Raw genomic sequence first — 13,491 nt, forward strand, 5'->3', positions numbered from 1 at the left:
TAGATACATGTAGGAAGGATCAGACTCTCCCCATCAGATGTTCTACAGGAAGTAATGGCTAAAGTCACTAAGAAGCCCGGAGAAAAAGCGGTATACATGTTTGGATTCATGAGCTACTTCTAGAAGGAAAAAAAAAAAACCCATGAAAAGTTTTAAGGGTTCCCTCTGGAAAGCTGACTGGAAATGGGGAAGAGTGAACAGATTAAGTTCGGCAAAGTTCATGCTGCATATAGTGTATTAGTTTAGATTCAGATTAGAATCTCAAAGTAGCACTCCCAGTGCTACTTCTCTTGCAAGATCACTTTCCTTTTACTATATCATTCAAGCCCATGCTTTCAACTGAAATCCACAGGACCATTCTCAAATTTACCTTTTGTACCCGTATCCCTCCCAAGCTACAAACGATGGTCCTTTTGATCTTTACTGATTTCAAGGACCACAAATTCAACATCTTACCGATCAGATTTTAGCTTCCTTACGGCATGATCTGTATTGGAGTAAACTGTACATCCCTACATTGCATAAGTATTTCTAAGAATAAAAAAGGCAATAATTGCTGGGAGCCACACCGGACTCCCTGAATGAGAGTCACGGCAAGGAAATGTCAGCGTTTGCACAGCTCCTGCCATGAAAAACAAAAACTGGGATCTCCTTCTGCTACTACTGGCTCATGTTGGAAAGGAGCCTGCTGGTATTGACCAGGCCTCACAGAATTACAGATCAGACCAATATTCCCCAGATTCCTCATAAGGAAAAACATATTCCAGGCTTTTCAAAAGAGATTTCAGATGAAAGCACTGTGGATGATTGTCAAAAGGCTCTTCTATGGGCCTTGCAGATCCAAGACTTACATAATAAAGGGGGCTAAGAACAAAAGAGTTACAACGGAGTCTGGCCCAGAGACAAAGAGACTAATTTAGAGTTAAAGACAGAAATCCACCCCACCCAATTGTTTCTGCTTGGAGTACTAGCCCCCCAAGGCATTTGTGATCAGTATTCAGAGTGACTTATTCTGGCCTTGAATATGCTAATTGCTCCCTGTGAAGGAACCTATTGAGGAACTTCTTTTGTGACTATGCGAGCAAAGGTGTTTCCTGAAAGACCTGTTTTACTTAATACTTCTCCTTAAACTATTGACCAATGCCCACAAAGAACTAAACTTCACCCTTTTTATGCTAAAAACATGGTCTTGTATGCTAAAGATACCTTCCTTCACAAGACGATAAGCATCTAAATCACCTACCTCAATCACTATTGATAAAGGTTATACAGGAGTCTTCTACAAATCAAAGGAGTTTGTCATCAGAAATCATGGCCTAAGGCAAATGCCACTTCTGTGCCGTCCCCCAAACAATTATAAAATAAAGTTGAGCCCCAGTCAGAGCACAGATGCCTGCCCGGTGATCAGGAAGAATCTCGTGGCCTCTCTCATCCCTCCATCGCCCACACCATCAATCCTTCAGGGACCCCCGGACCCTGCTGGAGCCAGCCTCCAACAAATAAAGTAAAAGCCTAAGATTCTAGGACGTAGTAATCAAAGTATAGAAATTCCCATGGGATCGCATACTTGAACCACAATTATGAAACATTAAAGCTATTTGGACATTTTGGCCTCTCCCAGTCATTTAAAATGTATTGTTCTATCACGTAAAGCAGAGTGGCCTTCCAGTTGAAGCAGTATGAGAGAATAAGAATGTGCTTCCTAGAGTGCCTGAGTGACTCAGTGAGTTAAGCACTCAAACTCTTGATTCCAGCTCAAGATCTCACGATTTGTAAGATCAAACCCCACATCAGGCTCTGCAATGACAGCACAGAGCCTGCTTGGGATTCTCTACTTCTCCCCCACCTCGCTCGCAAGCTCTCTCACGCTCGCTCTCGCTCGCTCTCTCACTCTCCTCTCTCAAAACACCAAAAAAACAAAAAACAAAGAACAAAAGTGCTTTCTATCTCCCTACTTCCCACTGCTCAAGAATAGTTCAGAATGGTTCCTAAGGATAAATCAGCATTTTGTAAGCCTTTCCGGCTAAAGAAGTATTTGGAGTTTTAGAGTTTTCTCTACAGAACCAAATTAAGATTCTCATCTCTTTAAATAAAATATGGAATATATTTCCCTAAATTTGTGAAATAAAAATACAGGTTTCATAGAATTTTCCCATCTTCCAATATTCACACAGATACACTGAAGTATTTTTAAAGGAGATACTGCAGACTAAATATAAAACTAAGACCCATTGAGATGAATGTCCACTAACTTCATAAATGAAAACTAGACACAAAGCTTCTTAAAATGCACATGCTCTGCCCAGTGAATTGAAACAAGCAGCACAACTATGAGAAGGACATAGCAAGATTTATATCCTGTCCCCCTACCGGTCTCTGGCTCCAGGATGGAAGAGCTGAAATGCCATGTACTAAAGACAAAAAAATAAAGGAAACAAAAACTGAAAACTAAGATTGAGGTTACATTGGCAACGTATGGTCTCAAACTCAAAAGCAAAGATCAGACAAAAATTGCTGTATTAAATAATTTTCACTACAAAATAACCTCAAAATGGGTGTATGCACACATGCCTATGCAGATAGATGTGTTTATATATGGACAGCAGGTATATGTATTATGGTTAACACCTGAAACTCGATAGAAAGTAGTTTTAACTTTTAAAGTTGGACAAAGAATCCTTTTCCAACAAACACACTAAATGGATCAAAGAGTTCCTTCCCACTGGCTAACTCCAGTATCCACTTACCTTTATTCTATTAGGAATTTGGCATCAATATTTACGAGTTAAATACTCCTAGGTATACAAAGTAAATTAAAGATCCATACAACTGTAGTAGGATAATATAAAGATGACAAGGCAGGAATGATGACTATTAAGGCTATTAGATATGTAAAAAACAGTGCTAAACTCAAAATTTGCCACATGCTTTGTGATAGAAGACTGGACACTGCTTGCACAGTACAGTGAACCACAACGTCCACATAAGATTAGAAATTAAAGAGAACAGATTTCACTAGAAATTTAAGTACTCTGGTTAACTGTTTATACTAGTTCAAGAGAAAAGTGAAATTTTTGCAAGATGTTATAGTATTACAGACAGATGCCAAACTGTATCTAGAGGTAAATTCATAGTTTCATATACTTTCATTTTATTACAAAGCAGAAAATAAAAACCCTATTAAGCTGCCAGATCACCAAGAACCTATTTAGATATCCTCTTACCTAGCTCCACACCCCCACACAACCCCCATCCAAAAAAAAAAAAAAAAAAAAAAAAAAAAACCCCAAACACCCCACCTTAGGAAAATAGAAGCTATAAAACAGTTTATAAAGTTAACATGTATATCTGTAAGAACAAGTATCTGGGCTACTAATGAATTTTTAAAACAGGAGAAATCTGAAGACCAAACCTGAAGATACAGAAAATGAAAGATCTGTCCAACTATGTTAATATGCCTGAAAACCTAGAAATGGCCAATTTTCTGCAACAACTGACAGCCAGCACAGAAAATGATAGACCTTTCTGAATACAGACCAAAAGAAAGAAAAAATTAAAAGCCTAGGGAACTCAAAAATCAAGTGTTTATTGAAAAGAACCACAATCAGGGAACAATTACCCTAGGAATGTAAGAATGGTTTAATAGGAAACCTAGTAAAATCCATCACATCAGTAAAATGAAGTTATTAGGCAATTACCTCAATTGAGGTGGCAAGAAATTTGATAAAGTCCATTTTGATATTTTTAAACTCTTGAAGAAAAATAAAGAATAACCTAAAATACTAACAATATGTTCATTAGAACAATCCCAAAAGCATTCCTCATAAAGCCTGCATCAAGAAAAAGGTATGGTGGGGTACCTGGGTGGCTCAATTGATTAAGCACCCAACTTCAGCTCAGATCATGATCTCATGGTCTGTGGGTTCGAGCCCCACATCAGGCTCTGAGCGGGCTCTGGGCTAACAGCTCAAGAGCCAAGAGCCTGCTTCTGATTCTGTGTGTCACCCTTTTTCTCTTCCCCTCCCCTGCTCACACTCCATTCTCTCTCTCAAAAACAAACATTAAATTAAGAAAAAAGTATGGCAATGAATATACTACTTTGAACATTCTTACCAACAATGTCAAACAGAACAGGTACAGCTACTGGACAGGACAAATCATTACGGTCTGAGGATTCAACCGCCTACACAGACAACCCAGAAGGCTCAGATAGTAATTACTAGATCAATAATGTACAGCAATACGAGGAGTTAAAACAAAGCTCAGAGTTTAGCCTTTACCAATTACTGGTAATAGAAAAACATAAGCCATGGGGGGGAGGGGGGATGTTGTAAAAGGTTTAAAAATAACCTTGGTTATAAATCCAAGGGGTCAATACAATGAACTGAACAACACATCACAAAGACAGACGATGCTAGACTAACTGAAGAGGATGTTTATGTTGCTACAAGACTGAACTGAGTAAAGAGTTTCTCAAACAGGCTTAACAAGAAATGATAGCATCTAATTGGGAACATACTGCATTAGTAGGTACAAAGCTAAACACTTCATATGCATCTCATTTAATTGTAAACAAGAATTCTATGTGGCCATTAGCCCCATTTTACAAATGAAAAGTCAGGACCTAGAGAGCTGAAATGCCTTTCTCAATGCAAGAATACTACAGAAGAATGAAGTCCAGGTCCTCTGAAGACAAAGTTTCCTAACTGCTGCAATTTTTTTTTTTTTTTTTTTTAAAGAAAGGGTAAGTGGGGTAAGCCACCCGGGTGGCTCAGCTGGTTGAGCTTCTGACGTCAGCTCAGGTCATGATCTCACAGTTCAGGAGTTCAAGTCCCACGTTGGGTTTTGTGCTGACAGCTCAAAGCCTGGAACCTGCTTCACATTCGGTGTCTCTCAAAAAAAAAAAAAAAAAAAAAAGAGGGGGGAGTGGGGGGTGCAGATAGAGGGAAGAATAGATTGCTGAAAAGAACTTGATAATGGGAACCCCAATCAGGTATTAAAATGTATAATTAATTATATGGTACAAGCCATAGGAAAAGAGCTAAATCAAATAGAATAGATAACCTAGAAGATGTAAAGAAAAACCTACACATAATCTGTAAGTTATTGAACACTACTGAGGGGATTTCTGGTTTTATTTTTCACAGGGTTTCCAGAACATGTGATCGTGTAAGCAGAGGCTCAATAAATAGTTGATCAATGAATTAATGAGGGAAACCCTATGAACTTAGCCTTCCAGCTTAGTAATGGAAGTAGAACATAATCAAGAATCAAGCTATAAGGACTGCTTAGCTTTTTGAGATAAAAGGTCAACTCCTTGCTTCCAATATTAATTCCAGATGAAAAATAGTCCAAGAGAAGAAATGTTAAGGAAAAGATCGAAGCATATCTAAAGAAAAGAGGCAGGCTATCAAAACCCCTTCACAAAGGAATGCTAGTCTCAACATCTTGACAGACTTCATATTAGTAACACCAAAAATCTCAACAGAAAAAAATGGAAAAAAGGATATTAGACCATACACATACATTCCTCTTCACAATCAGTAAGGAGCAAGTTAACGATCCTCTCAGCTGCCAGCCTGGCAAAGACTGCCTTTAAGTAGTTCATACCTTTAGCCCCAGTAACATTTTCATTGTAAACATTCATCATTAACCTGAAAGTTAGAAAATGAAAATATTCAAACCACGAGGCTCACAAAGGGATATGAAGACGTTTCAAAAAGCTGACCAACAATGCTCTACAAATAGACTCTCAAATGCAAACTAACAACCTATTGATGCAATTTTTTTTTCAGGTGTACAAGAGTGATTTGAAACTAATGCAGTGGGAATGAAATTGTCAATACTCTTCACCTAATGCTGAAATTTTGCAAAGACTGCAAACAGCACAAAAATATCGAAACACTTAAAACTGAACAAGAACTTACCTAAGTACTTCACTTAATGCCTTCTGAAGTGTACTTTTTGAAAGACCTATATGTACTACTACTGCATATACCGAGGAAATATTCCACCCAGTAAGGATCTTGAAAGACCTTGGGAAAATTTACTCTTTAGGCATTACTCCGTGTCAACCTCTAAAATTTCACTATACTCTCCCAGCTTATTTTGAAAAGCAACGCTCAGGCTTAACCTCAGCATCCTAGATTTTCTACTGCTAAGGTTGTGATCTGTGGTTTTATAGTTACACACTTGCACATGCAACTTAATTGTCTCTAGCATATTATCTAATTAAAGACCTTTCAAAAGTCTAGTATATACTCGCCTCCCACTGTATTGAATCCATAAAATCTAGAATATTTAAATGTTTTTCCTCACTTAGAGCATCCCTGTTGACTTTACCTTAATATGGAATACTGGTTTAGTTACTCAGGAGTCTCACTCATTATTGCAAATACTTTCACCTTGCCCATTTAAAAATAAGCCAGTTTCCTGTAGCTTTCTACACACACACACACACACACACACACACACACACACACAGACCTACACACCAAGTAGTTCTCAACCCTGGATGTATGCTGGAATCACCTAGGGAGCTTTAAGACTACAGCCCCAGAGATAGATTTCATTAATGTGGGGTGCAACTTGGATGATGGGATTCTTAAGAGCTCTCTAGGTAATTCTTAGGTGCAGCTAAGGATAGAAATCAGATCTTTGTTTTGAAGGAAAGCCTATCAGAATCCTCTGCTGATTTTGAAACAGACCACACTGGTGGTCCTAAAATGAAGGGTTACCAACACTAAATAGGCCTAAATATTCTTAACTTTGGGCAGGTGTCCTTTGTTCCAATGATACATCCACTATTTACATTTACAGCCGTTAGTTCTTTTACAACCTAAGAATTAAAACAGCAGTAACAGGACTACGTGACCCACCACTTCTCAGGATTTGAATCCATTTGAAATGCATATAATATAGCACAATCATGCAAAAGCGGCCTCCTCATTACCAAACTGGTGGGATTTTCTGTTTGGAGTTCTCCTATTTCATAACCTGGCGAGTGGCTTTAATTTTATCTTAAAGTTCTTCAATGACCTTACATACAGTGCAATTTCTCTTTTGAGTGTAAAAAGGGAAGTTTCCAAGAGGAAAAAAAAAACGAGGGAAACAATTACACCATTTCAGTTTATAAGGAGTCATTGCTTATCAGAATTACAGCCAATTTCATTTTGGAAAGAAGCAAACGCCAAGATCACTTAATCCATCGGAGTTCTTCTCATTAGCACAACTCATTCCACCAAGTAAAGTGCCACCATCTCAAGACACCCTGTGGAAGGTTAGAGGAATCTAAGCAACACACAACTTCCTGAGATACTGTATTAAGTCCAGTCTAAGATTACTTTAATGGGGTTTCCAACTCCCTTCCTACAGGACAAGGTATTCCCGGTTATCAAAAACCAACATAACCTATCCCTTCTGCATTTGCTCCAGAAAATACCAAAGCCAGAGGAGCACAAAGGATGAATTATCCTAACTCCCAAAGACGGTGGCTTTTTTTTTTTTTTTTTTAATAGTTTATGGTCAAGCTGGTTTCCATAGAACACCCAGTGCTCATCCCAACAAGTGCCCTCCTCCATGCCCATCACCCATTTCCCAGAGGGTGGCTTTTTAGGATTATCACATCATTTGCTGGAAACCTGCAAAGAAAACAAGGTCTACTACCGGGCTTCTACACTGCTGGTCTCTCGGGTTTGGTAGTGGCAGTGGCAAAGTTCCACTCTGTAGTCATTAGTTCTACTAGTTTGTTTCTAGGGCTTTGGGTTAGGGGCGGGAGGGTGGAAATCCTGGAGGTCTCAAGAACATGTTTAGGAACATTAGTTTCCAAAGATTAGAAGACTCTAGCTTTCGGGGCACCTGGATGGCTTAGTCGGTTAAGGGTCCGACTTTCGCTCAGGTCGTGATCTCACGGTTCGTGGGTTCGAGCCCCGTGTCGGGCTCTGTGCGGACTGCCAGCTCAGAGCCTGGAGCCTGTTTCAGTCTGTGACTCTCTCTCTGACCCTCCCCTGCTCACGCTGTCTCTCTAATAAAACATTAAAAAAAATTTTAAAAAAGACTCTAGCTTTCCTTCCCCCCACCCCCTTTCCTGCAAACCATACCTAATTCTTTCCAACATGTACTAAATCTGACACTTTCACGTATGCAGAGAAGTTTTTGGATTTTTTTTTTAGGAGAGCAAGCACATACATGAGCAGGGGAGAGGCAGAGAGAGAATCTTAAGCAGGCTCCATGGGTAGGGGGCAGGGGGCAGGCCCTGAGATTAGGACCTGAAATCAAGAGTCTGAGGTTTAAACAACTGAACCACCCAGGCACCCCACCCTCCAGACATGTTTTTGTAGGACACCCTATGCTAAGGCACCAAACGGGACAACACGGCACTAGAGGCTGAAGGTCTCCTAGGCTTAGGGAAGGGATTCTCAACCTCCGTAAACCTGTAGGGGCTTTCTTTGGTTTAGAAAACTGACTCTTTCGGGAAGCTTGGGGGTTTCATTTGGTTAGGCGTCTGACCTCCGCTCAGATCCTGATCTCTGGGTCTGAATTCCAGCCCCATGTCAAGCTCTGTGCTGAAAGCTCAGCCCGGAGCCTGCTTCGGATTCTGTCTCCTACTCTGTCCCTCTCCCACTCAGTCTCAAAAATAAACATTTAAAAGACCATTAGAAAAAAAATGGCTCATTCCCTGAACTTAGGGATCACCTGAGCAGTCAGGATGTTCAAAACAGAAGAGCAATCATTTCCAAAGAGCTAGAAGTGACCACTTTATTGTAATGAAATATCCGAACGACAGAATTCTAGGCAAACCCCTACTTCAGGTCTTTCCACAAGGCGTTTTGCCCTCTTCCTCATCGGTTGTACCTAAGGAGCTTACTCTCCCCATCTACAGTTTCACACTATTATTTGTGCCCATTTCTCAAACTCGGACAAAAGTTATGCGAAGTGGTGGGAATGCTCATTCTATACGAAAGTCACAATTTAGAGCGATTACAGAAGCCATACATGGAGAAATGGCAAGAACAGGAGTATAGGATTCATGTAGGAAGTTATCAGATACCATTTTACTCTTTAATTCCTGCTTATTTCTAGTTTAAGAGCCAATTCCTTTCACACTTTAAACTTCAGGAGAACAAAAACACTACGACCACTTATTAGAAGCCTACAGACCTGCAGTCTAAACCTGTATCTGAATACCTCTGCTATGGGGATGATGTTGGTTGGTCAGCGTCCTCCAACCTTCTCGTCACCATGAACACTTACTACATTTCAATGCTGCAGGTCTCCAGGTTTTCCAAAGGCTCAATAAATAGCCTTTATGATTTGCCTTATGAGGAAACTGCTTTGCTTATCTGGGTCATGGTTTTGCAATTAATACCAATCCCACCTTTAACTGATGATCTATAGTCATATGAAGTTTATTATTGTAGAGTCCTGATGGTACCAAAGTCATCAAGGTAAATAAGCATCAGGCTTAGACACTATTCAGAACTAAAGTCCTTTTGCCAGTAGCAGTTATTTCATATTGGTACCACAGGTGAACCCCTGGGTATGTTCACTTTAGGGATGTGACCACCTGGTACGTAGCTCTCCGTATCTAGATCCACCTTCACTTCCAGAATTTTCTGTAGAGCCATCAGTAGTCCCAGGGCCTAACTGGCATGGCCCTGTTTTAGTCAACTGAGATTAAGGCTACTAAGATTTCTATAATAACTCCTGGATAAAACCCCTAACTAGCTTTGTGGGCCTTTCTAGTCAAGTAAAAGGAAAACAAAACACTGCAGCTGAGCTCTAGTTCACAAAAACTCACCATCCCTTCAGGGAGGGCCAGGAAAGTCAAGGGAAGGCTCTTCTGTCGCTTGTCCAACTTTGGCTCAGGTCATGATCTCACAGTTCGTGGGTCCGAACCCTGTGGCAGGTCAGAGCCTGGAGCCTGCCTCGGATTCTGTCTCTTTCCCTGCCCCTCCCCTGCTTGTGCTCAGTCTCTCTCAAAAATGAACAAACATTTGAAGTTTTTTTTGTTTGTTTGTTTTTTTAAATGAGGACTCTTTCAGATCTCAATCTGAGAGTTTCTAAATTCTCAAAGTTGTGAGGAAGCATCAACATACATTGTCAGGAACAATTTAAGCACCAAATCCTTTTGCTAGATGATGGACTACTTAAAGATACAGTATTAAAAAAAGAAAGAAAGAAAAGAAAAAATACAATGGATTAGTGATTTTGCAATTATGCTGTGATTTTTATAACACACAACTGTAGAATTCAAGATGTAAAGTTTCTGGTATTAATTGACTTATGCATTAAATTCATAGGAATATAAATTCCCACTTCACACTGTCCTAGGAGAAAATCTACTGCCAAAAATTGTTCCAACTCCCTTTAGGAAGCAGTACATTGTGGGGGTGGGGGGCGCGGAGTGTGGGGACTTCGGAATAAAAATACTTAGGTTATGTGGCCTCCCCTAATAAAAATTCACAGAAGTTAATGTGACAGCACTCTATGCTCAACATTTACAGAGCTGAGGTTTCCAAGTATTTTTGCTGAGATCAGATGCAGTGTTTTATTGTTTACATTTTGGTAACCCCCGGTTAAGGTTAGAACAGCTCCCTTAGTACTGGGAAAGTATTTGGTTTGACAGTTCAAATAACTTCTGTAGAAACATTGCACTTAAATAGGCCAGTCAGAGCTTCAATGGTTAACAAGGAGTTTCAGTAACAAAATGGGAGCAGCACAGAATAAATCAGCTACCAGTAACTTTTTACAGAAGCAGAACAGACCAGACAGGAATACCTTTAGTTTCATTTTTATAGTTTAATACACTAAAAACAAGCTTCAATGCAATACGAATGACCAAAGTGTTGACAGGCTGACATTCAGAAGCTTTACATGGCCAGACAGGTCAAGAATTACTTACACTTAGAATAAGGAGGACTACTGAAGTTCAAAGTTGTCTGACCTATGGAGTGCAGAAACAACAGGTGACCGCAGCACACCGATGAGGAAGCAGGTACTTACGTGGGGAGGAACGGAAGGCGCACAAGCACTCCACGGGGCGCGCACAACTGACTGGAAGACTGGGGATTTCAATCACACCCCCTGGTTTGGGATTAGGAAACGCTCAGACTGCTCATCTCCTAAATGATGTGTCTGTCTGGAGGATACCAAGGTCATTTCCAGCTCTAGCATTCTGTGACTGCATTACCAACAGGGTTAGGTTCTTGAAGGTTCTGTGTAATTAGGCACCAGCTGTACAGAATCGTCCCCCACGTACTCCCAGAGAACGAAGGATTCCAAAACAGCTTCTTAGTTCAGGTGTGTTTTTTTAAAGGCTGGATAAAGGAGGGTAGTAGGAAGACTACATGTAAGTAAGCAAAGCTGCCGTGGTGTTTCAGAAGGCCACTCCGACGCTCCCCAGATTTCTAAGAAGTGCTTAACGTGCTGAATACTTCAGAAAATAAACATCTATGCATCTAGATGTGCCTTGGGCAAATTACAAGCCCTCTGGGTCTCCACATTTTGTCAGAGACGGTTAGATTTCTACTGAACCTTTTAGGTTCAGCACGCTATTAGAAAGATTTGCTAGACAGATTCCCATTTACCCAATTAGGGCAATCGGAGTCAGGACTTTCCTCTGTTGCAGAGCATTAGACCCCTGGAATCTGGTTTTAAAACTAAAGTTGGCAGACAGGACACCAGAGACAAACTCCTTACCTCTTTGCTATGCAAAAACAGAGAGGAAAAAAACCGAAAAAAAAAAACAAACAAACAAACAAACACGCATTCCTTACCAAATGGTTACGCACCAACCCTTTACTTTTCATTAATCGTGCGTTTCATTAGGCCTGCCCAGACCAGGAATTATCAACCTACAGCAACTCTACGAAGCTGCGTACCTTCTCTGGGGTTTGGATTTGAGGTCTTCATTATATAGCAGTAAAGTAAGCTTGTTAACTTTTTTATTCCTGGAGGTAAATTCCTACCCCTTCGCCCTAGCGAAGGCTGCTCTAACAGAGGTGGCCAGATTCCACCTGTTTCGTCTAATTACACAACCATTAAGACCCACAGCAAAGCCTAGCTCCAGCTGAAGTAAGGTGGGCAAGAAGGCGCCACCGCTCTTAAAAATTAAAGTTGATGGGAGCTGCGTTGTAACCTGGCCGGAGCGGAGCCCCAGCGGGTGCAACCACCGCACGGCGAGCGCTGCGGGTCTCCCGATGCCAAGCTGAGAGCTTCTGCCAACGGGAAGCGGGATGGGGGAGAGGACGCGTCCCCGATGCCCAGCCGGCTGATACACGAAAGGATCCCCCCCCCCCCCTCAAAGATTCCCTTAAACCTTAAAGGCCAACAAAAATAGTGCACGGGGTAAATAAGGGCAGAGGGCAAGCGCCCCAGAGCTCTCCGGGGAGAGCAAACTCCCGGGAAGAAGAAGTGGCGGCCGGAGGCGCCGAGTCCGGCGCGCAACTCACCTTCTGCTGCCTCCGGGCCATGTCGGTGGGCTGCTTGGCGTTGAAGGGGTACGCGATGCACCTCACGACGAAGACGTAGAGCTGCAGGCGGATCCTCCGCTCCTGCTCCTCATCCAGCTGCCTGTCGGGCTCCTCTCGCCCCTCGCTGAGCACGGAGGGGCTCGGGCTCACGGGTCCGGCTGCGCTGCCGCCGCCCGCGCGCCCCGGCGCGTCCCGCCGCCCTTCGCGAGCCGGGGCCGGGGGCGCTCGCTGCGGGCCGCCGGCCGCCACCAGCACATCGCGGCTCTCCTCTTCCAGCCCCTCGTCCGACTCCTCCTCGCTGGAAGACGGGTCCAGCATGGTGCTCGGGGCGCCCCGCCGCTCGGCCCGCGGTCCTCGGGCGCTTCCCCACTGCAGCCGCGCCCGCCGGTCCGGGGGAGCCGCACGGCTGGCAGCCGCGACCGCAGAACGAAAGGGAAACTGGCCAGAGCTTTCCGGACACGTCGAGTTACAGACCGGAATGTTTCCTACCACCAGGGCGAAAGGGGCGGGCAGGAGCAGGGAGCTGGAGGGGGGGGGGAGCCGCCGGGATTAAATAGGCGGAGTTAGCGTTGGAGGTGAACGTGAGCGCCTCGTGAATTCCTCTGCCCGCCCGGCGCCCGCCAACCCCGTGATCCTGCAACGCCGGCGGGCAGGGGCGGGGCGGCCCGAGCACCCGGACGCAGGTGGGGAACCTGTGGCTCCTACAACAAGCAACACGTGGAATAAAATGTTGAGCCGGTGCGGGGTCGTGGAGTACGCGTGCGCGCGCCGCGGCTGCTGCGGGGCCCAGGAGCCGGGGTGCCGGGGCTGGCAGTTTGCAAAAGCATGGAGGGCCTGGACGAGCCCGCTCGGTGTGCATTCCCGGGTTTGCTTGCACTACCTTGACCCGCCCCCCCCCATCAGTCTTTTCTCTCCCTCCAGATTCCTAAAGGGCAGGTGGACGGGGGCAGGAGAGTCGCCCCTACTCCCCCCGCCCCCCCCCCACCAGGTGAGGAAAGGAGCCAGAACATACCTCAGA

The 13,491-nt window shown here is 43.2% G+C and overlaps 1 protein-coding gene across 15 annotated transcripts in view; it reads right to left on the reverse strand.

Moving 5' to 3' along the window:
* The window catches only part of CADPS2 (calcium dependent secretion activator 2), a 535,389-nt gene extending 522,511 nt beyond the window's left edge, over positions 1–12,878 (reverse strand). For 9 of the 15 annotated variants that reach the window (XM_039239680.1, XM_039239678.1, XM_039239676.1 and 6 more), the window contains exon 1: positions 12,453–12,877. In XM_039239680.1, coding sequence (XP_039095611.1) covers positions 12,453–12,791 — 339 coding nt within the window. In that variant the 5' untranslated portion in view covers positions 12,792–12,877. Of the gene's footprint in view, positions 1–12,452 lie in introns of all 15 variants that reach the window. The other 6 variants (XM_039239670.1, XM_039239667.1, XM_039239669.1 and 3 more) reach the window with 1 other exon arrangement.
* Positions 12,879–13,491: the final 613 nt, after the last annotated feature.

Source organism: Hyaena hyaena, unplaced genomic scaffold, assembly GCF_003009895.1.
Source record: "Hyaena hyaena isolate Hyena2069 unplaced genomic scaffold, ASM300989v1 scaffold_161, whole genome shotgun sequence".
NCBI lineage: Eukaryota > Metazoa > Chordata > Mammalia > Carnivora > Hyaenidae > Hyaena > Hyaena hyaena.